The sequence below is a fragment of the Bos javanicus genome, chromosome 10 (assembly GCF_032452875.1).
Source record: "Bos javanicus breed banteng chromosome 10, ARS-OSU_banteng_1.0, whole genome shotgun sequence".
Lineage (NCBI taxonomy): Eukaryota > Metazoa > Chordata > Mammalia > Artiodactyla > Bovidae > Bos > Bos javanicus.
Genome location: NC_083877.1, coordinates 76375429 through 76400409, shown reverse-complemented (window position 1 = coordinate 76400409; position 24981 = coordinate 76375429). Strand labels below are relative to the sequence as shown.

At 47.7% G+C, this 24981-nt stretch overlaps 1 protein-coding gene across 7 annotated transcripts in view; it reads right to left on the bottom strand.

Annotated features, from left to right (window-relative positions):
* PLEKHG3 (pleckstrin homology and RhoGEF domain containing G3) overlaps positions 1–23505 on the bottom strand; it is a 54769-nt gene extending 31264 nt beyond the window's left edge. For 2 of the 7 annotated variants that reach the window (XM_061429137.1, XM_061429141.1), the window contains exon 1: positions 22093–22177. Coding sequence is in view for 4 of the 7 variants with exons in the window: in XM_061429135.1 (XP_061285119.1) it covers positions 5207–5230 (24 nt within the window). In the remaining 3 variants the exon portion in view is untranslated. Of the gene's footprint in view, positions 1–5206; positions 7536–15553; positions 19267–22092; positions 22178–23418 lie in introns of those variants that run through there. The other 5 variants (XM_061429138.1, XM_061429136.1, XM_061429135.1 and 2 more) reach the window with 5 other exon arrangements.
* Between the last annotated feature and the right edge of the window lie 1476 nt (positions 23506–24981).

Here is a 24981-nt window from a genome sequence, read left to right as displayed (position 1 = left end):
GCTCATGTTACTTCTCAAACCTGCAAGGTGTCCCAGACATTCTCTCCCTCCCCAAATGTGGTCCAATCATCATCCTCGGAAAGGCCTCCCCAACCATCACCAACCCATCCAACACACACAATGATGCAGGCCGAAAATGCTTCCCCACCCAGGAATATCTACATCTTAATCCCTGGATACAAGGAGCCTCTCTATGTAGCTAACCTTATATGGCAAAAGAAATTTTGCGGGTATGATCAAGTTAAGGATCTTGAGATGGGGAAGACTGTTCTAGATTACGTGGGTAGGCTCACGGTAATCACGAGGGGCCTCACAAAAGGGAAGTAGCAGGAGTCAGAAGCTGATGTGACAGCAGAGGCAGAGGGACAGAGCGAGAAACTGGTCAATGCTAGGCTGCTGGCTTCGTCGACGGAGGAAAGAGACCACAAGTCAAAGCATCTAAGCAGCTTCAGGAAGCTGGAAAGGACAAGCAAACAAAATTTTCCCTGGAGATTCCAGAAGGAAAAGAACCCTGTAGGCCCAGACTGACATCTGACCTCCAGAACTATAAGATAATAAATGTCTGCTGCTTCATTTATTTTTCACTGTGCTGGGTCTCTGTCGCCGTGTGAGCTTTTCTCTAGTTGCAGTGAGCAGGGGCTACTTCCTAGTTGTGTAGTGGGCTTCTCATCGCAGAGGCCTCTCGTTGCAGGGCAGGGGCCCTAGCACGCTCAGGCTTCAGTAGCTGCGGCTCCCAGGCTCTAGAGCACACAGGCTCAGTAGCGGTGGCGCAGGGTCTTAGATGATCCGTGGAATGTGGGTCATCTTGGACCAGGGATCGAACCCGTATCCCCTGCACTGGCAGGTGGATTCTTTCCCACTGAGCCACCAGGGAAGTCTGCACGGGTGCTGTTCTAAGGCACGAAGATGGTAGCGTTTGTTAACAGCAGCCATGGGACACTAACACACAGACACTTCTCTGAACTCCGCTGAGCCTGAGTGTCGCATAAAGCACAGGTCCTTGGGGTTCTCATGTGCAAGCTCTCCTTCCAGACTAGACAGTAAAAACCTAGTGGGCTGGGCCTTCTTTCACCCCCAGAAGGCAATGCACGCACTAGGTGTTCAATAAATTTCTGCACCTCTCCACTCCCACAGTAGTCAGACGAAAGACAAACAGTGGCCTCAGTCAAGACCTGAGACAGTTCCTCCTTGTCTAATGAGTTTCCAATTAGTCACTGCCAGCAAGTTTCCGATTCACCAAGAGGCATGCAGGAGCAGTGACTGCCCATTCACCCCAGCAGCCCCACACTCTAGGCCCCAGAAGAGGGACTGGAGCAGGGGCATAGCTGCCCTGCCATGCCACATATTAAATGACCAGCCACAAAAACTGGAAGAAGAGACCACTCTGGAGTTTGAAGAGGGACTACAGCAAAAGGGCCCTACAGATATCCCAGGAAAAGCAGTCCACTTTCATCAAAACTGAAGGCAAAGGAGAGCAATTACTGTGGATGAGAAATTGCTATTGCTCATAGCCAGGGTAGGTCACAGCTTGTCACTAAGCAGGAAAATGACACAGACACAATGTCCCCAGAAGATGGAGGGGATGAAGACCATGCTAGAAATCACAGACACCTCCAGTGTTCTCAGAGGCTTCACCTCTCCCATCTCTAGAGGCTCACAGGACCACCCCTCCTTATCAGCAAAATTAAGAGACCCAGCCCCACAAATTAACTATCTAGTTGCTCCCCGTACACCCACTATAGGGGGTGCTTATTTTGAGGCCACCAACCTTGAACCACACCTTTAAGAGTTGCAGCATTTATTATTGCATCAGATTCAAAGGCATTGGAGAATCTAAGTGGAAAAAGTGGGAACAGAGGGGCCCACTGGATCTGAGTTCTCAGATGAGGAGGAGAGAATGAGCAAGTATCTCAGTGCATGAGAGTCCAGAGAGCAGAGATTAAATGCAGTACACGGATTCACAGGCTTTGGAGTCAGGCAGACGTGGTTTGAAACCCAGTTACTCTGTTTTACTAGCTATGGGTGGCCTTGGGCAAGTCACTGGATCTAACCAAACTTCAAGTTCCTTTACCTGTAAAATAAGCACAGCAATACTACCCATTTCGCTGGTCTCCAAGAACGAGAGGACACACAGTATACCTTCCATAAATGGTAGCAATGAGAAGGATGGATGAGTTACTATTTGTCCATAAGCATCAGGATAAGAGATTTTTCTGATGCGTGTCTAAAACAGTAGACCCATATCTCAAGTCAATAATAGAGATACAAGTTTAATCATGTACCACCATGACCTAACCCTCCCCTCCCCACTTCACCCTGATCCTGCCGATCATCCATTATCTATGATCCCAACACAGATTTGGACCATGATCTTTTAAGGGCAAATATAAAGCAATTCAGCTGGAAACGGAAATGAGTCTGATATCCAGGCCCCACAGAAGGTCAAACCAGAAGACGAAGTTTGAATGAGTCAGTCCTATGCTGTAGCAGGCAGGGCGCATTCCTCTGGGTTCTGCAGGGAAAGAGCTGGAGAGGAACAGGCCATGCGGAACAACAGGCCTGAGCAGGAACAGAATTTAAGGTACCGTGAGGTAGGGAAGCGATTGGTGGAAACCATCCTTGACACCCGTCCTTGGATTTTAAAGAAAACATGTAATCCAACTCCAGGGTAGACAAATGAGAGAGCCAGGACTTAGAGGGAAAAGCCCCAGTGTTTGCCCATTTCCTAAATCACAGGGAATATCCAAGAGGGGAAGGCAGCAGAATGGACCTGAAGGGCCCTGGGACTCCAGCCAGCACGGCTCAAAACCAGCATTAGTTCTACTCCTAACTTGCTGGACGACGGGGAGCGGGGCAGTGAGCCATCTGTACCGCAAGGTCTACCCACTCATTTAGGGATAAGACGAACGGCCCTTCCCGAGTCATGAGCTTCAGAATTCACTGCTCAAGTATATTCAAGCACCCACTTTGCACAAAGGCACTGTGGCAGCCTTGTGGACTAACACAAAGATGAGTCACACAGAACCCGCTCTGGAGAACAAATACTGCATCAGGAGAAACCGGACAAGCACATCAATGACAAAGGGAAGCAAGGACTGCCCTGGCAGTCCCGTGGTTAAAATTCGGTGCTTCCACTGCAGGAGGCACAGGTTCGATCCCTGCTGGGGCAACTAAAATCCCACAAGTCATGCTATGTGGCCAAAAAAGAATACTACTACTAATAATCGTTTTTAAAAAATAGACATATCAACAGATTATCCACAAAGCAGTGCCTCAAGTACCGGCACAGAAATGCACATAAACTCTGCTGACGGAAGAAGGAGAAAGTGTCACCTGGGGGACCCAGGCAGCTTTAAAGGAGTGACATTTTCGCTGCGTCTTGAATGATGACAACGCTTCTGCCAGGTGAGGAAGAGCCCTAAGGACATCTGGTACAAGCGTAGCAGCAAGGGACAGTGGAGTCCCCAGAGGACCTGGACCACACAAGGACCTGGGGCGTCCGCAGCAAGGGGTGGGCACACCCGGGCCCGGCCTGGAAGACCCACCACGGAGACTCGGGACACCAAGTGAGAAACTACCCTTAAAATATACAAACTGCTAGGTGGTGCTGTGGCCGCAGGGGTCTATACAGCCAGAATGTTCATGAAGCATCGAGAAGCCAAAGAAGATGCTGGCTGTTTACAGAGAGCTTCAAGGACAGAAAGAGATGGGGAGAACGTGCTAGGAAGAAGGATGACACCTATCCCAACCCCTGAGAAGGGGGAAGAAACAAGGCCCCCAATAAATGTGGAGATAACTACCCGGATACGAAATGTTTCTAAAAGCAGAGGGGTGAATGCCAAGTCTAGAAACTGAGATGCCAGGGCTTAACTAGAAGGGAATCTTCCCCTGAGATTCCAGAACAGCAGCTCCCAGCTGGGGGCATTGTGTGGGGGCAGGGGGAGTCAGTGTTACCACCTGAGGGTTTTTCCCTTCCCCAAATTCCCTCCCCAAGGAAATCAGAATTAGGGAGGCTCCCCCAAACACAAGTTGGTTTTCAATTCCAAGCAACAGCAGCCTCCCTTTATGAACTGCTGCCATCAGGCACACACCCTGATTCTCCTGGCCTTCAGGAACAAGAGCAAGAGCTTCAACCAAACCCCCTTGTTGCCCTGGATGCCGACCCTGAGCCTGGCACCTAACCCAGACAACCTAGGAAAGTAGATTTTCCAAGGCATAGCTTACAGACTCACATAACAAGTGTGAGTCTCTAATTCTCAAAGCAGCTGGCCTTTCGGAGAGCAGGGCCTCCTGCATGACCCTGTCCCTCAGGGATCCCTAACCCAGAGCCCAGGGGGGCCCCTCTGCACCCCCACCCCACCCCAGATCCCTGCCTTCCCTTCTAAGGAGCCTCCACCAGGGAGGCCCGAGAAACTCATCCAACCAGTTTCCAGGTGGGAGGAGAGCAGCTTTGTCCCTCAGCTAAGCAGTTACACACAAGCAGAGGGGGCAGCTGTCACCAAACCCTAGATTCTGGGGCAGGTGGGTCCACATGGGCATGGCCCAGGTAGCAGTCCTGTTCCTGGAAAAGCCAGGCCTTGATTCAGGGCTGAAACTCAAGGCAGGGCAGGGCAGCAACCTGCCCCTGACCTCCCGGCTTCTGCAGCCCGGAGCTCTGGGAGGGGTGGACAAGGCCCCGGCCTGGCGGTGTCCACCAGGGGAAGAGTCCAGGTCAGGGACAACATCCTTCCACCTGCCCAACCTGCCACCACCCCTAGATTTTATCTAAAATAATCACCCTCTGTGGATTCTGGGAAAAGGAAACTTCCGGAAAAAGTGGGAGATTAACTCTGCTTTTCCCAGGGTGCGCTGGGTCCCTCTACAAAGAGCCCCTTCCCTAATTGCCCAACTCCGAGTGTTCAGAGATCACAAGACCCTCCGAAGCCCCTCGCAGAACCACGTGCAGTAACTCAAAGAGGAACACAGGATTCTCGCTCTTGCCCGGCCTCAATGGACACATCCCCCGGAAGAAGCCTGGGCAAGATTTTAAAAAGGGACCAACTCAACCTGTCCTCAGTTTCTGAAGGCCCAAGGGAGAAATTTACCTTTCGCCCCAAAGCCTGTGGCCAGCCGGGTTTCATGGCAGAGTCTGGCAAGACTCGGAGGCCTTTGACAGTGCTGCTTCTGCCCCATTCGCACCCCCTGGCCTGGCCAGCCGGGTACCTACCGCTTTCCTCAAAAGCGCTCCCATCTGAGCACCAGGAAGGCTGCGTGGGGCCCGGGAGCCGCATTCGGCCCTGGCAGCCGAGCAGTTAACAGGCTTGGGGCGAGCAGAGAGCTGCCACCAACAGCCTCGGGAATTAAAGCGCCCGCCGCCTCCTGCAAAACCTCTTCAATAAACGTCCTATTCAGAATCAGTTGCGCGTGTGGGTCATACTTTCTGCATTTCTTTCATTCCTGATGCCCGGGGGGCCTCCTAACAGAGGAAATGGAGCTTCCCACCCCAACTCAGCCAGGCCAGGTGAGCGCCACCAACCGCTGAGGACGCGCAAGTGTCTCCAGCAATTCAAGACTGGGGACGCTAACTGCAGGAAGTCAAATAGTGAAGACACTTGAACAAAGCTGGAGCATTCACCAGCACAACAATAACCCATTTATGTGGCTCCTCCCCCACCTCAGGCCCTCAAAGCCTAAGGACATTAACCCTTACAACAGCCAGAGACACAGGGGAGAGACGGCTGCAGCGGTTGGGAGTTATTTCCCTGTTTTACAGATCAGGAAACTGAGGCACAAGTGGCTCCCAAGATGCCGGGCTGGAATAACCTCAATAGCAGGCAATGTGGTAATAAACACATTCTCTCTGAGCTCTCCCTACCACGACCGTTTGTGTGCTAAGTCGCTTCAGTTGTGTCTGACTCTGCGAGTCCATGGACTGTAGCCTGCCAGGTTCCTCTGTCCACGGGATTCTTCAGGCAAGAATATTGGAGGGGGTTGCCATTCCCTTCTCCAGGGGATCGAACCTGAGTCTCCTGCGTTGCAGGCGGATTCTTTACCACTAAGCCACCGGGGAAGCCAGTGAGGCGGAGCTATTTACTCGCCAAAAGCCGTGCAGCAGGAAAGCCAGGGTTTGCCGGAATTCCGGTGCTCGTCACTATTCCTCACCCCCAACATCAGTGGGGCCAACAGATACAGCCAAAGACGGATGGAAAGGTGCCAATGCTGCCCACCTCGTGGGAACGCCTTCTGGCACTTTCTGCCCTTTTACAAGTAACACTATGCTCAGAACAAGTTCCTACAGCGTGGAGCAAACCTCAGAAGGAGGCCAACATGGAGTCGGCTGGGAATTCATAACCTGCCCATTGATGCCTCCAGAAACCACTTCTGTGTCAACATGTGACCCAGGGGCCAGCACACAGGTTGCCCTCTCTACCTCAAGCTCACAGCAGGAGTTCTAATCCACACAGCTGACTCAGGGAATGGGCACGTGTCCTAACTTGTTTTCTGTGTGTGCTGCCTTCTTTACTCAGTCACAGCCTCCTGAAGGTTAAGGAGCAGATCTTCCCAGGGTTTTGTGCATTTTCTTCCCCCAGGGCTTCTGATGCTCCAGTCCCTACTACTGATTTTAGCAGCTGTAAGACTCATGCCAGAAGAAAGCTGAAGCACACAGGAAGGATGGTATTTTCTGGACTCTTGTAACAGGAGAAAGAGATATCTCCAGTGGAGATACAGAAAAAGGTTTGGGGATGGAGAGGCAAACTCTTCACCTCTTCTCTGCTGCCTGGTCAGGCTCAGCCCAGCGGAAAGTTGCATCATCAGGGCTCAGATAACTTCCATCTAAAAACAGGACTACTCACAAATATTTGTTGACAGTATAAACCACACGCCAGGTTCTGGGAACACAGCAGTGAATAAGACAAATCCTTACTATCATGGAGCTTACACTCCAATATGGAAGACGGCCACAAAAGGTAGACAAATATCTAATATATTCCTGGACAGTGTTAAGTGTTATGAAAAAGATGAAAAAGAGAAAAGGCAGTATGGGGGTGGACAGTGTTAGTTAGGGAGGCCTGGGAAGGCTCTGTAAAGGTGACTCTTGGCAGACACCTGTATGACAGGAAGCAGCCAGACATACAAAGTTCCTCTGCCAATCTTTTCCTCTGCCCCACCTGAGCGACTGAACTGAACTGAGACCTCATCATCATAGTAAAGTAAAAGTGAAAGTCGCTCAGTCGTGTCCGACTCTTTGCAACCCCATGGACTATACAGTCCATGGAATTCTCCAGGCCAGAATACTGGAGTGGGCAGCCTTTCCCTTCTCCGGGGGATCTTCCCAATCCAGGGATCAAGCCCAGGTTACCCACATTGCAGACATATTCTTTACCAGCTGAGCCACAAGGGAAGCCCATCATCATAGTAAGTGCAGACTTATGATGCTTTTAAGCATTCCACTATTTCTCAGTATAAAAATTACTAACCACACAATAAAACAAACCATGACAAGCAAGTCAGAAGATGAAAGAAATTGATACTACAAAAACTAGGAATAAAAGAAAAATCTGAAAAAGACTTTGAAAAAGTACTCAGTTCAGTTCAGTTCAGTCGCTCAGTCGTGTCCAACTTTTGCGACCCCATGAATCGCAGCACACCAGGCCTCCCTGTCCATCACCATCTCCCAGAGTTCACTCAAACCCACATCCATCGTGTCGGTGATGCCATCCAGCCATCTCATCCTCTGTTGTCCCCTTCTCCTCCTGCCCTCAATCCCTCCCAGCATCAGAGTCTTTTCCAATGAGTCAACACTTCGCATGAGGTGGCCAAAGTACTGGAGTTTCAGCTTTAGCATCATTCCTTCCAAAGAACTAAATGGAAATAAAATAGTTGACCTTTGAACAATACGGGGCTTCGGGGCAGTAGAAATCCATGTATAACTTTACACCCAGCCCTCTGTATCCATGATTTCTCATCTACAGGATCAACAAGCTGCAGATTGCGTGGTACTGCTGTTACCATTTAGTCGCTGTATCCGACTCTTTTGAGACTCCCTGAGCCCGCCAGGTTTCTCTGTCCATGGGATTTCCCAGACCAGAATACTAGAATAGATTGCCATTTTCTTCTCCAGGGGATCTTCCCAAATCAGCAATCAAATACGCACCTCCCGCACTGGCAGGCAGATTCTTTGCTACTGAGCCCCGTGTAGTACTATAGTACATATTTATTGAAAAAAATCCACATATAACTGAACCCACACATTTCATATCCAGATTTTTCAAGGGTTAATTGTATACAATATTGACATGTTAAACCCAATAGGTAAGTTAAGAAAATTATCACCGACTCAATGGACGTGAGTCTGAGTGAACTCCGGGAGTTGGTGATGGACAGGGAGGCCTGGCGTGCTGTGATTCATGGGGTCGCAAAGAGTCAGACACGACTGACAGACTGAACTGAACTGAAAGAAAGAATTAGTGAAATGGGAGAAAAAAAAAACTGAGGAAATTATCCTGAAATAGACGTAAAGAGTAAGACAGAAAATATGAACATTAAGAGACAAGATCCAGGGCTTCTCTGGTGGTCTAGTGGTTAAGAATCTGCCTGCCAATGCAGGGGACGTGGGTTCGATCCCTGGTCTAGGAGGACCCCACATGCCATGGAGCAACTAAACCCATGTGCCTACTGAGCCCGCACTGTAGAGTCCATGAGCCCCAGCTACTGAAGCCCACACACCTAGAGCCCATGCTTCGAAGCAAGAGAAGCCCCTGCTCTCCGCAACTAGAGAAAGCCTGTGTGCAGCAATGAAGACTCAGGACAAACAAAAATTTTTTAAAAAGTAAATAAATAAATCTTTAAAAAAAAGAGAGAGAGAGACAAGATCCAAAGAGTTCCAGAGGAAGAAAAGGAAAAGAATTAAGGGAGAGGCAATTTTCAAAGACAGAATATATATGAATTTTCCAGAACTGAACATATCGACATCTGTCCTCATATTGAAAGCACAACTAAGTTAAATTTTTTAAAAGTCCACATTTAGACCTATCATACATAGTATAAATGCAGATCATCAAAGACAAAAAAGAACATCTTAAAGGATTATAAGGAAATACTATGAACAAACATATGCTAATGAATTAGATAACTTTGATGCCATTCCTAGACAAATTCCTAGAATGACATAAACCAATGAGGATTTGGGAAGGAACAGAAAATCTGAAGAGATCTGTTAACAAGCAAAGAGCCTGAATTAATAATTTTTAAACTTCCAATAAAGAAAAGCCCAGGACTCTGTGGCTTCACTGGTGAATTTACCAAACATTTAAAGAATTAACAGCAATTCTTCACAAACTCTTCCAAAAATCAGAAGAGGAAAGAACACTTCCTACACATTCTATGAGGCCTGATAAAAGACCAAACAGAATATCACAAGGGGGAAAAAAAGCTACAGGCCAGCATCCCTTATAAATGTGGCTATAAAAATCCTCAACAATACACTAACAAACTGAATCCAGCAACATATAAAAAGGAATATACACTATGACCATGTGAATTTATCCCAGAAATACAGGATTGGGTTAACATCCAAAACCAAAAATAAATTAATATAATTTTAGATATTAATAGAATAAAATACAAAAACCATCTGGTCACCTTAATAGACCCAGAAAAAAACATTTGACAAAATCTGACACCCTTCAATGATAAAAACACCACACAAGCTAGGAATAGAAGGGAACATCATCAGTCTTATAAAGAACATACAAAAAACCCCACAGATACTTCATCTCAATGGAGAAAGAAGAAATGTTTTCCCCCTAAGATCAGGAATAAGACAAGAATTTCCCCTCATGACACTTCTATTCAACATCGTACTGGAGTTCTAGCCAGGAAAATTAGGCAAGAAAAAGATATAAAAGACATTCAGATTGAAAAGGAAGAAGTAAAAATATTTCTAGTTGGCTTAAAACTCAACATTCAGAAAACTAAGATCATGGCATCCGGGCCATCACTTCATGGGAAATAGATGGGGAAACAATGGCAACAGAGAGAGACTTTATTTGGGGGGGCTCTAAAATCACTACATATGGTGACTGCAGCCATGAAATTAAAAGACACTTGCTCCTTGGAAGAAAAGTTATGACCAACCTAGACAGCATGTTAAAAACAGAGACATTACTTTGCCAACAAAGACCCATCTAGTCAAAGCTATGGTTTTTTCCAGTAGTCATGTATGGATGCGAGAGTTGGACTATAAAGAAAGCTGAGTGCTGAAGAATTGATGCTTTTGAACTGTGGTGTTGGAAAAGACTCTTGAGAGTTCCTTGGACAGCAAGGAGATCCAACCAGTCCATCCTAAAGGAAATCAGTCCTGATAATTCATTGGAAGGACTGATGCTGAAGCTGAAACTCCAATATTCTGGCCACCTGATGCAAAGAACTGACTCATTGGAAAAGACCCTGCTGCTGGGAAAGATTGAAGGCAGGAGAAGAAGGGGACATCAGAGGATGAGATGGTTGGATGGCATCACCAACTCTACGGACATAAGTTTGAGTAAGCTCCAGGAGTTGGTGATGGACAGGGAGGCCTGGTGTGCTGCAGTCCATGGGGTCACAAAGAGTCGGAGACGACTGAGCAACTGAACTGAACTAAATTCATAGATGACATGATCTTATATATATAGAAAATCTTAAGAAATTCACTAATGAAACAATTAATGGACTCCACTAATGAAAGAGTCTAGTAAGATGGAAGGATATAAGAACAATACACAAAAATCAATTGTGGTCCTATATACTGCTGCTGCTGCTAAGTCACTTTAGTCGTGTCCAACTCTGTGCGACCCCATAGACGGCAGCCCACCAGACTCCCCGTCCCTGGGATTCTCCAGGCAAGAAGACTGGAGTGGGCTGCCATTTCCTTCTCCAATGCATGAAAGTGAAAAGTGAAAGTGAAGTCGCTCAGTCCTGTCTGACTCTTAGTGACCCCATGGACTGCAATCCACCAGGGTCCTCCATCCATGGGATTTTCCAGGCAAGAGTACTGGAGTGGGGTACCATCGCCTTCTCCGTCCTATATACTAGTAGCACACAATCCAAAATGCAATGAAGGGAAATGCCCTGGTGGTCCAGTGATTGGTACTCTACACTTTCACTGCCAAGGGAAGGGGTTTAACTCCTGATGGGAGAACTAGGATCCTGCAAATTGAGTGGCTTACCCTCTCCCCCCAAGAAACAAAACAATCCCATTTATAACAGCTTCACAAAGCATTGAAAATTTTGGAATATATTTAACAAAAGGAATCTAAGAATTGTATATGGGAAGCTACAAAACACTTGAAAGAAACTAAAGACCTGAATAAATGGAAGGACATCGCATGTTCATAGATCAGAACACTTAACACTCTTAAAGTTAGAGATACTCAGTAAATTGATCTACAGACTCAATGCGATCTATTTCAAAATTCAAGCTGGCATTTTTGTAGAAATTGACAAGACGATCATAAAATTTGCATGGAAAAGCAAAGGAGCCAGAATAGCTAAAACAATCTTGAAAAAGAACAAAGTTGGAAGACTCACAGTTCCCAACTTCAAAACTGATTACAAAGCTATAGTTACCAAGACTGTACTGACATATAGATAGACATATAGATTAATGCAACGGAACTGAGAGTACAGAAATAAAACTTCACATTTATAGTCAACTGATTTTCATTAAGGGTACCAAAACCATTCAATAGGGAAAGAATAGTCTTTTCAACAATGTTAGCACAGCATAAGAATGAATCTGCATATCTAGTTCATATCATGCACAAAAATTAAGTCAAAATGGATCACAGACCTAAATATAAAAGCTAAAACTATAAAACTCCTAAAAGGAAATATAGAGGTAAATTTTGTGAGCTTGGGCAAGCAGTGGTTTCTTAGATACAATGGGAAAAGCACAACCGACAAAAAAATAGATAAATTGGACTTCATCAAGATTTAAAACTTATGTTTCAAAGACACTATAAAGAAAATGAGACTAGATCATGTTACAATGTATACAAATATTGAATCATTAAGTTGTACATTTGAAACTAATAATAATATATCAATTACACATCATTTTTGAAAAATTTTTAAAAGAGAGACAGTGAAAAGATAAATCACAGAATGGGAGCAAATATTTGTAAACCTGATAATAGACTTGTATCCAGACTATATAAAGAACCCTTACAATAACAATAAAATAACCCAATTTTAACATAGGCAACAATTTGAATAGATATTTCTCCAAAAAAATATACAAATGGCCAATAAGCACAAGAAAAAATGCTCAACATCATTAGTCATTAGGAAAATGCAAATCAAAATCACAATTAAATCTATTTCATACTCACTCTAAGATGGCTAAAATCAAAACCATGTTCAATAACAAGTGTTGGAGAAGATAAAGAGAAATTAGAACTCATATATTGCTGGTAAGAAATAGTGTAGCCTATTTAGAAAACAATTTAACAATTCCACAAAAAGTTAACTTATAAATAATAATCTCCCAGTAGGTCATATAGAAGCTAGGAGATCTATATGCTGCACACAATAAGTTGTACACAATTGTTCATAGCAGTTTTATAATACAAAAAAAGTGGAAACAGCTCAAATGTCTATCAACTGATAAATGGATAAACAAAACGTAGTAAACCCATATAATGGAATGAAAAATGAAGAACTGATAACCTGCCACAACATTGATGAAAACATTATGTTAAATGAAAAGGCTAGTCAACAGAACGATACATTGTATGAACTCATTTATGTAAAAGGTCCAGAACAGGCAAATCTAGAAAGATAAAAGCGGACTAGTGATTGCCTGGGGCTAGTGGATAGGGGAAATGGCTGCAAAAAGTAGTTTCTTTTAATAAACCGTGATAATAAAAATGGTTTAGATAGCAGGCTTTCCAGTTGGCACCAGTGGTAAAGAACCTGCCTGCTAATGCAAGAGACTTAAGAGACTTGGGTTTGATCCCTGGGTCAGGAAGATTCCCTGGAGAAGGGCATGGCAACCCACTGCAGAATTCTTGCCTGGAAAATCTCATGGACAGAAGATCCTGGTGGGCTATAGTCCATAGTGTCTCAAAAGAGGTGGACATGACTGAGGCCACTAAGCACACACGATTAGACAGCAGAGGGAACTCCCTGGTGGTCCAGTGGTTAGGACTCTGCACTCTCACTGCCGAGGGCCTGTATTTGATCCCTGGTTGAGAACTAAGATCCCACAAGCTGAGCAGCAGGGCCAAAAGAGAAAAAAAAAAAAAGATTACATAGCTGGGATAGTTATACAATTCTGTGCTTATATACTAAAAAATGGGTAAATTTTAAGATATGGGAAATATATCTCATAAAGCTATCGAATCAACTCTTGAAAAGTAAAAAGTCAAAAAAAAAAAGTAAAAAGTCAGCAGGAAAAGTATAGACTGCTTAATAACTAGCACTGGGAAAACTGGCTATTTCTCTGGAAAAAATAAAATCAGTTCCATCTTACAAGGCTGAGCGGTTCTCAACCTTGGCTGAACATAAAAGTTACCTGGCCCATTTCATGACCATGCCTGGGCCCTACCCCAAGATATTTTCATTTTATTGGGCTGATCTGAAATGAAGCTCAGACATTTTAAAAAGCAAATAGTACTATTTTAAAAAGCTCCTCATGAGGCTTTAATATGTAGCCAGAGAGAAGAACCATTGTCACATACAGAAAATACACTCCAGATGAATTTAAAATGTTAAGAGTAGAAGCAAAACTTAAAAAAAAAAAACGTATAAAATCAGAATATGAAGGGGCTTCCCTGGTGGTCCAGTGGTTAAGAATCCACCTTCCAATGCAGGCCTTCGAGGGCTTTCCTGGTGGCTCAGTGGTAAAGAATCTTCCTGCCAATGCAGGAGACACGGGTTCAATCTCTGATCCAGGAAGATCCCACATACCGAGGAGCAACAAAGCCTGAGGGCGACAACTATTGAGCCTGTGCTCTAGAGCCCGGGAGCCACAACTGCTGAGCCCACGTGCTTGCACTGCTGAAGCCTGCGTGCTCAAGACACACCACAGTGAGAAGCCTACACACCACAGTGAGAAGCTTACACACTGCAGCTGCAGAGCAGCCCCTACTCACCACTGCTAGAGAAAAGCCCGCGCAGCATGAAGACGCAGCACGGCCAAAAATACATAAATAAAATTATATATTAAAAGAGCGAGAAGACCTCCAGCTACAACAAAGAGCACACATACTACAACAAAGACTCAGTGCAGTAAAAAAAAAAAAAACTTTAAATAAAAAAAGATTTTTTAAGAACCCATTTAATAAAAACCAGGGTAGGAAAAGATTTCTCGATATGAACAAAAGACTGGCCAATGTGACAACATTAAAATTTAAATTTCCCTATGAAAAATAACTTTAGTAAAGTTAAAACAATCCAGAGCTATACGTAATGAATAAAACCCACAAAAGATTATGAATCTGCCTGCAATGCAGGAAATCCAGGTTCAATACCTGAGTCAGAAAGATCCCCTAGAGGAGGAAATGGAAACCCCCTCCAGTATTCTTGACTGAAGAATCCCATGGACAGAGGAAACTGATGGGCTACAGTTCATAGGGTCACGAAGAGTCGGACAACACTGAGCAACTAATACTTTCACTTTGTTTCATTTAACACATATACATAGACTTTTTTTTTAATTCCTAAAAATCAGCAAGAAAACGGCAACTAAAACTCTGAAAAAGTACTGAGAACCTGTAACTTGTCAAAGTGTGGGGAACTAGGAGCAAAAACAAAGGGTAGAGACTTTTCACTACATTACATTCTGGGGCTTGAATCACGTGGATGTATTACTTGGTTTAATTTTTTTTTTTTAATGCAAAAGGCAAAAACCTCACAGAATTATAAACATGGACAGGCAATAAACATAAAAAATGCTCATCCCTATCTTCAATCAAAAGTGCTAATTTTAAGGGGCAGTTTATAAAATAATTTTAAAATTACATCTACTAGATTACAAGACACAATCCAAATGTTAGTGAAATAGGGGCTCTTGTGTTTCTGGAAAGAATGTATACTGATTCACAAATCATGCAGCGACATTATTTGGCAGTATCTTGAAAAGCATAATTTATAACCCCATAATCCTACCACTGACATACATGGTAGAAAAGATTGACACATGGATGATAAACACAGGATACTGGTGAGAAAAATGGAAACAATCTAAGTCTGTCCATAAGGAAGCTATACTATAATTATATGACAGACTCCATGTAACAGTTCAGGGAATAAACTAGATTTAAATATTTCAACATGGATAAATCTAGACAACAATGTGTATTCAATACGATGCTATACATGTCAAAATCAAAACAACAGGAAACTATAAATCACTTACAGACAACAGTAAAAAGTATGAAGACATGCACAGACATGATAAACACCATATTCAAGAGAATGTTACTTCTGGGGAGGGAGGAAAGAGAAAGCAATTAGAAAAGAAAGCATTGACTGCATCTGTTTAACATTCTATCTCTATAATAAATGACAGAAATAAATTGGAGAAAATTACCATTTGCCAGATCTGGATGGTGAGAAGACAGGAGTAGGTGCTCCTCCGTAGGGGCGGGCCGCACCATCCTGGACACGACTGGAACAACCAGCGTGGAGGCTGAGCAGCACAGCACAGCACCCTTCAGCAGCATCCAGAACCCAAACAAAGGAGCAAAGGCTCCTGATGGAAAGAGGTCTGGGATTTTTGAAATTGCAGCCCCTCCCTAACAGTTTCTGGCCTCGGAAATGTTGTGCGGCACTCAGGTAGAAGCTTAAAAAATGTAAATGTATTAAAGGCATTCTTGTTTCCACTGAGGCAAGCGCTCTCTAGGATAACTGGCAGTCTGCTATGGGTGGAGCTGAATTAAGTTTGGGCCCATCCTAACTCCACAGTAACACAGTAAAACCTTGACCAGCTGGAACCCCTGCAGAGAGAGCTATCCAAAAGGCACGTTTTTTAAGAGTGTGCCCAGTTTCTAAAGAGTCTGGGGTAGAGCTCAGAGCATGTGCTCTAGAGTCATCTAGAAGTTCAGACCTCATCTCTGCTAAGTCTTAGCTGAGATCCCAGAAAAGTGACCTACCTTGTGTGAGTGGATTCAGTTTCCTCATCTGTAGTTGAGGGTACCACCACCTACTATGCCTTGTTGAGAAGATTAGCGATATTACCTAAGAGTCAACACTTAAAAAATTGTAGTCAATCTGACTGGGACATCTTTCAAAAACACGTTACACTCTTCCTTCCCTCCCCTCCTAAATAGCCAAGGAAATATCATTTAACCTCCGCTTGATGACTCAGGGTCACAATTACCAGCAAAGCATCAATTATCAAAATGATGATGCCCCCAAAGGCCAAGGTGTGCCAAGCCACTCCCCCTACATAAATACTGACCCCTGGCTCTTACACTCACGCCTGTTTTCCATAGTGTCTTGTTCTCCACCCTCTCCATCAATTGTCAATTGCACTGTGGTCATTTTTCTTCTCTACATTGGTCTCTTTACACTCTTTCCTTTGCTGCTGCCTTTCAGTTGTGGGCTTAGAAATCAGATGACACAACTCCTACATAAAACTTAAACAGGGTCTGAGGGAGCTGGTGTGAAAGAGAATGCAGGAACTTGAGTCCTGGTCGACCTGGAGACCTTCCTGGCTACTTGCAAATAAGCAAGGCCACTGGGTGGCCATGTTGTAAATACGGTAGAAGAGGGATTACAGGACATATTATGGGATGAACTATTTTCAAGACTGAAAGCATACTCTACTTTGGACACAACATGCAAGGGGCAAACTCTCAGCAGGCCTGGGAGGACTGGTCCCAGTGACCCGAGGCACCCTTTCACTGGTCCAGGCTGGAGGAATACAGAGCTGCCTGCCCCTGTACCACAGCTTCAACTTCTTAGAATCTTCTACTCTACTAGGACAGAGTAGAACGTTTGTGAAGAGTGTGAAAATTTCTCTAATTCCTAAAGTTTCATTCACAGTAGGGTTTTATTTATTCAACAAATGTTTACTGGACTCCTACTATGCAGCAAGCACTGGAGATGCAGCGATGCACAGGACAGACAGAGCCTGCAAGAATACTGGTTCCCTTTTCCTGTCAATAAATACTTGCCATCTATTGCTCAAGAATCTCTGACTTATACACATATGTGCACACACTCCTATATATATATAGACCAACATACACACACATAGTCTTGTGGCCTGGGGAGCAAAGTTTTTTAGAGCTTCCAGTACCTCCTGAGATCCCGTTACCATAGTGAAATAGACTTCACTCATCTAGCATCCCTCCCTCCATTCTCAGCCAAATTCCAGCAACAACTAGAGCAACCCTTAGTACCCTCAAAGTCTGTTTCCCAAAAGGCAACATGCGCAGTCGCCACCGTGCCCACTGGAACTTCATTCAAGTCCTATGGCCGGCCCCAGAGTCTGCTCAGCATGAAACAGAGTCTGAGAGTCCTTAAAAATCCGTTCCTTGAGCTTAAGCCAGGAGGCTTCCCTCCCCAGAGGCTAGCAAGAGAACTGTAAAAAGTCCCATTCTCTCTTGGGTGGCATTCCCAGATGGCAACAGTCCACCCAGGGCTAGGCTTGACCCCCACCACTGCGTTCTTCCTCTAACTCCATGGAACAAAAGCTGGAGCAGGTGAGATTGAGGAGCCCAGACTGTTCTCAGGATGAGACCCCAGCACAAGCTCAGAACACCCTGTGGATTACACTGGTCTCCATGCTATATGGGAACAAAGAGGGCTCCAGCAGAGACCCTGCCTTCAGAGAACTGCTAATCAAAATAAGAACAGAGCAGAGACCCTGTTCACAAGGCCAGTCTTTATCCCAAACAGCCAACACCCAGAGGGGTGGCCATCAACTCTGGATGTACCTCCTCTGGATCACAAACTAGTTAACCCTGCCCAGTTTTCATTCTCCTGACTTGAGGTCACCCAACATCACAAAATTGCTTGAGGCTGTTTAGGGCCCTCCCTGGAACTTCCTCTGAAGCCAGATTACACCTAGTTTTACCCGGTCTTCAGGCACCCACTGGTAGGCTCAGAAAGCTCCTTCACCTCAAGGGCCTCCCTGGCTGTCCTGTGCCTGAAACTGGGTTCTCAGAGGGCGCGGTCTGGCTGATGACCACTTCCCCAGCCCCCGCCCTCCACCGCCCATCGCTGCTTCCTGAGCCAGGCTCGGCCCCCAGGAAACCGCTCCCCACCGCTTTTGACAGCAGCTATCTTTGAGCTCAGGCACCTCCCTTTGAGGTCCTGATTCAGCTGAGAGGGGAAAAGACTCTTCAGATTGGCTGAGTGGAAGCAGAGCTGAGCGGAGTCCAGCCAGACTCAGCACTCAGTGTCTGTCTGTCTCTTCGTGTTACTTGAAATTCTGGTCCATGGTGGACCCTTCTTGAAACTTTTTCTGGGGCTGCCTGAGCCTCTGTGAGCACCCTCTGGCACCTCTGCAGGCTCTCCTCAAACAGCTCCACCCACCATCTGCCCAGCCTTCCCTGCCCCTCCCTCGTTTTCACCAGCCTTTTCTCTCCCTCTCCCAGCGGAATTCATCTACAGACGTTGGGGGAGAGACAGCTAGCCTTTCCAGCTGTGAGGCAGGGTAGAGAGGCCAGGGATGAAGGTGTGATTTCATCAGGGCTGGTTGGAAGCAAGGGAGATTCCAGAGCAAGGGAGGGTCAGGGCTGCCCCCAGTTACCCCCTAGAAGCAGCACACACACCTGGGAAGCCCACAGCCTCAACAATCCCCCAGCCTTGATTCTAGGAGACGGTTGAAGAGTTTCACCAACTACAGAAGTCTGCACTAAGTAGGGTTTCCATTTTCACCTGCCTCCAATTCCCCACTTGCTTCAAGCTTTTCATTTAGCAATGGCAATAAAGAGCCTGGGCTACCCTTGCAGAATTTGGTTGGAGAAATAACAAAATAGAAGACTCTCACTTACTGAAGACCTCTATGGACTCTGCTAAGCATCAGACGTTAGCTCATTGTTCAGTCTCACAAAACCATACATGGTAGGTATGAAGACTAACTCCACTTTACAGGTGAGAAACACAGGCTCAAAGGAGGTTAGCACCGCAGGGCTAGGAAGCTGTCAAGCCCCACAGTGAGTTCCTTGAACTGGGTTTCAAGAAAAGGAAACCAGAGACAAGGAAAATTCCTCCTTCAGGCATTATTGAAGAGCCCTTCCTCGGGATGTCTCCCGGGCCACCCCATCTCAAACACCATCCCACCCACTCCATGACCCTACCCACTCCATGACAGTTCACATCCACCTTTCCCATCACATTACTCTGCTCATCATTAACTTGCTTTCCATTATTTATCTTGCTTGTTGTCAGCTTCCCCCACTAGAAGTCAGCTCCATGAGGTCAATGACTCTAATATATTTTGTTCACTACCATGTCGCCTGCGTCCAGCATTCTATATAGCAGATGCAAAAAAAAACTCTTGAATGAATGAAAGAACCCTTTAAAACAGAACGAAGGGGTGTGAGTGTAGGAAGAAAAAGAGGATGATCCATCCATTCACGGTGGATCTGGTGAGAGAAATCTGGCCAGGGTGAGCTGGGGGCTCCAGATGGGACCTACAAGAGGAAATGAAGGTCTGCCAGGTCCCCAGTGGACTCCAGTAAAGCCTTCCTGCTGGCAGAAGTGACTTCCAGCAGCCAGGGCCCCAGCCTGAGGGCTTCTGCTGGGGAGGGCCGGCTTGCAACTCTGAAACAAAGGCCTATGGACACGCAGCTGGCCAGGACTGAGCAGCCGCTGGGTCCAGAGGGGCAGCCTGGGGTGGGGAGGGGGGTACAAATGAGGAGCTGAAGACAGCCCTCAGAGCAGCTGCAAAGGCAGCACCTCCCAGTGCCCAGAGTCCCCTCAACCTCTCAATACAACCAGGAAGAGCTAGATGGCTTCCCAATTAACCCTTCAAAGTCAGTGCTCAGCCTGGGCTCAAGGCAACCCACGGGCTTGGAAGCAGAGCCTTCATAAGGTTCCGAGAAGACAGCAGAGGTGAAGGGGCAAGCCGTACATCTGGAACACAGTTCCTTTTCCCCTCCTGCCCTGGACAGCCCTCAGGCCATGGCCTTTGGCCGCCTCCAGCGTAAACACAGTGACCCTGGGATGGCTGTCAATTTGGTAGGGCAAATGTTTACCCTAGAGCTGAGCTATTACAGGCCGGGGAAGTGTCCACCGTTGGCTCCTGGTATCTATTGTCTCCTTGTGGCACACATGGGATGTTTCCAATAAACTGTAAAACTCTCGGGGGCTCCTCCTAGCCACACTGAGCCTTCATTTTGTATAGGAGTTTATGCAGCAATTTCCACATACCTGGCTTCCTCTGATCCTTACCAGGCCCCTCTAGGAGGAAAAGTAGGCAAGCCTCCAACTCTACTCAAGAGGAAACTGAGTCAGAAAAAAACTTTGTGACTTAGGTCACGTTGGGAAAAGCACGGGTTAGACCACGAGGAAACCTGAGTTCTGGTGCCCGTTTGCCCAGTAGGAACCCGGCTCCAATCACCTCACATCTCTGGGCTCTGCTGCCTTCATGTGTAAATGGCACATCCGAGGTGCCTTCCAGCCCAAATGACTCAGTCTTTGATGCTACACAGTAGAGCCAGTGCTGGGCTCCCAGGCCAGGGCTCTTCCCACTCTCCCCCTATCCCACTTCCAATAAAAATCAGTAAAAACAAAACAAAAACAAAGCCCAAGGCAGCTCTTCAGCAAATCACTCTCTGTTTCTAGGACTTGGCTTACCCCAAGCCTACTCCCTGCCCCAGCCCCAGAGCAAAGTATCCTGCGTTTAGATATCCAAGGGGCTGGGAGTGGGGCAGCAGAGACAGAAGCCTATTAAAAGAGGGAAGATGAGGCTTCCCAGAACCACAGGGAAGAGGATAAGAGAGAAGGGGTTCAACTTTTCTGGGTTCTTACTCCCTAGGTTTTCTGCTGGAAATGATTGGGGTGAAGTCACTCCCAGTTAAGCCATTCACTCCATCCCTAGTCGAGCAAAAGAGAGGATGGAATGGCACTTGCTTGAAGGGAGGCAAGCAGCGTGCTCAGCGCGGAGCCCGGGGGGCTGTCATTACTCTGCTTATTATTTCTTGAGCAAGGTCGGTGTGACTGAGCTGCGCAGAGGTGGGGCTGAGGAGACTCTGGGAACCCCAGTTAGGGTTCCCTGGAGGGTGATGCGGTCCGCATCGCCTCCTGGGGGGCCCACGACGGGAGACAGGCAAGTGACTTTTGAGGATGAACTCTTATAATGGCCACAATAACACCAGCCGCCCCCACCCCGCCCAGGCCACACCCCTCCCGCCTCCCTCTATTACACTTCCCACTCCGTTCTTCCTTTTGTTTTTCAAAAGTAGCTCCAAAGAGTAAAAGTAGCTACCAAAACGTCTTGAAATTGGCACGACTTCTCCTAGCTTTCCAAACCAAACGGCTGAGAATAGGAAGAAAATGAACCAAACCAATTTCGGGAGTGGGCGAGGTCGAGGTAGACAGTGGCAGGCAGTGGCTTCTGTGCTTTCGGCTCCCCGGCACCCCACTTCTGGCACCCACTCTAATCCCTCCGGGACGTGAGCTGAGATTCCCAGAGCGAGTACCGTGTGACACCAACCCGGAACAGGCTGCTGGCGCCTTCGGGCTCCCGGGTCAGAGGCGCGGGTCCTTCCCCAAAAGGGTCCACCCCGCCCGGGCCCACAGTCCGAGGCAAGGACCAGCCGTCCGGCAACCTAGCGCGCAGTGGGCACGGGTGGGCGCAGCCTCGCGGGCTTCCCGGGTTTCAAACTGAGCCCCTTGGAGCCACCCGGCCCATTCGCTCCTCTTGTTTCCGGGGTGGGGGCTAAAGCACAATGTCTCCTGGCACGAGCCTCCCGCGCTCCAGCCCTTGGCTAGGAGGGTCGCCCTGGAAGCAGCCGACGCGGCCCCGGGCCCCCTTCTGCCTCCCCCGAGTCCTCACCCCTCAGGGCGCTGGGGCGGGTGCCTGGGAGGGTGCGGGTTTCAAAACCACCCCGGGCACTGCCGCTGGGCCGGCGGCGCTGGCGGAGGGCTCGGAGAGAACCGAGGAACACTCACCGAGCAGCGGCTGCCCCACCGGGTCCGGAACGCAAGGCGCGCGAAGCCACCCAGGTGCCGCCGCAACGCAGGCGCAAGTTTGAAAGTCGCTCCGGGAAGGGGCCGAGACTGCCGGCCGCTCCCGCCCACCGCCAACCCCTTGGCGGCCGGGGCGCGGCCAGCTGCGAGCGCGGCCCCCGGGGACCCCAGCCCGCGCGCGCCTTCCCAGTGCCCAGCAGGAAGTCGGGGCCGAGCCGAGCTGGAGCAGCCACCGGAGGGGGCAGGGAGACCGGGAGGGCGGACCAGGAATTTTTCCAGTGGGTGGAGACTCGGGCCGGCGTCTGGAATCCCGCGATTGGCGGCTTGGCGGGGGCCGGGGGAAACCTCGCGGCACTGCGAGCTGGAAACCGGGGTAAAAGCTGCGACGGGGGCGACCGGGCTCGCGCGCTGCTAATGATTAACTCCGCAGGTGGGGAGAGAGCGCGGCCCCGGCGGTGTGCGCCGGGAGGAACGCTACCCGCCCGGGAGCCACCTAGACGTGCTAAAACACAAAGACGCACGTGGGGTGGGGGCCGAGGGGGTCACCCTGGTGTCACAGACCTGATATCACCGCCTCCCAAGAGGGCACCGGGGGGCCTAAACGGCCCCGATTTTACGAACAGGAAAGGTCCTTTAGTGGGGATCGAATCTGGGAGCCCTGACCCTTCCAAAGCCGGGCACCTCGGCTTTTCTGAGTCAGAAAGGCACGTCTTGAATTCCTCACCGAAATTCGGTTCCCGTGACCCTTTACAGATTAAGTCCAAACCTCTGAGAAACGAGCAAGAGATGAAGAAGCCGATAACTTGGGGACTCCCCCAAGATACTGTTAGATGAGAAAAGCAAGAGGCAGAAACCCGTGTAATAAAAGACCCATTTTGGTACAACGAAGAGAAACTGTCCCCTGTTCTGATGTCTGTATGTAATCATTTCGGCATGGAAAAGTGCACACCTGGAAAAGAGGGGCTGAGGGCGGGACGGAGACATTCAATAAGGACCGGCTGGCTTTTGAGCAAGAGCATAAACTTTAAATAAACCGGAAATAATTCGTCAATAAAGGTGTTAAAAAAGAAAAAAAAAAAAAAGATGCTGTCCCAGCACAAGACAGGGAGAGACGCCCGGGATGGGAGGAGGGATGGGAGGAGGAATGGATGGGACATGGACATCAAAACCTCTGGGTACATTTGACATTAGTGTGTAGACATTAAGTGTGTCTAGTAAGGGAAGAATATTCCTGTTTAAAAACAAAACAAGCCCAAAAGAAAAGAAAAATAAGCTACTCCCGGGAAATGCAAGCCCCAGGTGATTTACAGGGAGGGGAGGGGCCGGCTCGGAAGGAAATGGCTTTCAGGTGACTTTGAAACTGGATCCAGGCCGAGGGTAAGGTGAAGACAGCGGGGCTCCCGGCTACCCAAGGCGGGGGAAAGAGGTAGGCGCTGGGCCTGATCCGCGCGGGAAGCCGGGCGCACATTCCTCTGAGAGGGAGGGTCGCACATTCCTGCGGGAGGGAGAGCCTGCTCCAGCCTAGCAGAGCCCTGCCCGCCCCGAAGGGGAAGGTGAAAGAGATTGCGGAGGGTGGGGGCGGGGGCAGGATCGGAGGTAAACAGCCACCGCGGCTCAGCCAGAAACGGCCGGCCAGGCTCCGAGCTCCGGGGAGAAAGAGAAGCCCCAGTCTTCTCCTGCGTTCCAGAGTGTAGTTCAGCCTCAGGCTTCTGCTTTTTCTTTGATCCTGCTTTCTTCTCTGATCACCCAAATCCTATCAGTCCTGCCCATCTCAGATTCCGGCTTCCAAAGAAGGCTTCTGGCTTAACTAAGGCCACAGGTGGTGCAGTGGCAAAGAATCCGCCTGCCATTGCAGGAGGTGCAAGAGACAGAGGGTTCCATCCCTGGGTAGCGAAGTTCCCCTGGGGGAGGAAGGAAAACCCACTCCAGTATTCTTGCCTGGAGAATTCCAAGGACAGAGGAGGCTGGTGGGCTAGAGTCCATAGAGTAGCAAAGAGTCCCGCTGGACTGAGTTACTGATAGCTCATTGGTGAGCAGTACCCCTCACCCCCAGCCAGGACAGGTAATCGAGGTTGTAGTGGTGGTTGTTCAGTCACTCGGTTGGGTCTGACTCTTTGCCACCCCATGGACTGCAGCAGGCAGTTGCTGATAGTAATAGTAACTCATTTAGTGAATGTTTACCATTTGCAGGGTTCCTGCTATGCTGCAGTGTTTACAAACGCTGTCTCCATCCTCACAGCCGCCTTGTGAGCTAGTGTTGGATATCAGGTTCATCTGCTTCCTTCTTGGAAAGGAAACCTTGCTTTATTCGGGAGGCCAGCCACCTAGGGAGATGACCGACTCCTAGCCAAAAGCCAACTGTGGAGTCTCTGCTCCCCATGGAAAATTTTTAAAAGGAGAATCATTTGGGGAACAGGTCAGAGTCTTTCTTACATTCCACTGTGTGCAGACATTCTCCTGATTGGTTGGTGGTAAGGTAACAGGTCATACCTGAATGGTCTAGTGGTTTACCCTACTTTCTTCAATTTAAGTCTGAATTTGGCAATAAGGAGTTCATGATCTGAGCCACAGTCAGCTCCCAGTCTTGTTTTTGCTGACTGTATAGAGCTTCTCCATCTTTGGCTGCAAAGAATATAATCAATCTGATTTCAGTGTTGACCATCTGGTGATGTCCATGTGTAGAGTCTTCTCTTGTGTTGTTGGAAGAGGGTGTTTGCTATGACCAGTGCATTCTCTTGGCAAAACTCTATTAGCCTTTGCCCTGCTTCATTCCATATTCCAAGGCCAAATTTGCCTGTTACCCCAGGTGTTTCTTGACTTCCTACTTTTGCATTCCCGTCCCCTATAATGAAAAGGACATCTTTTTTGGGT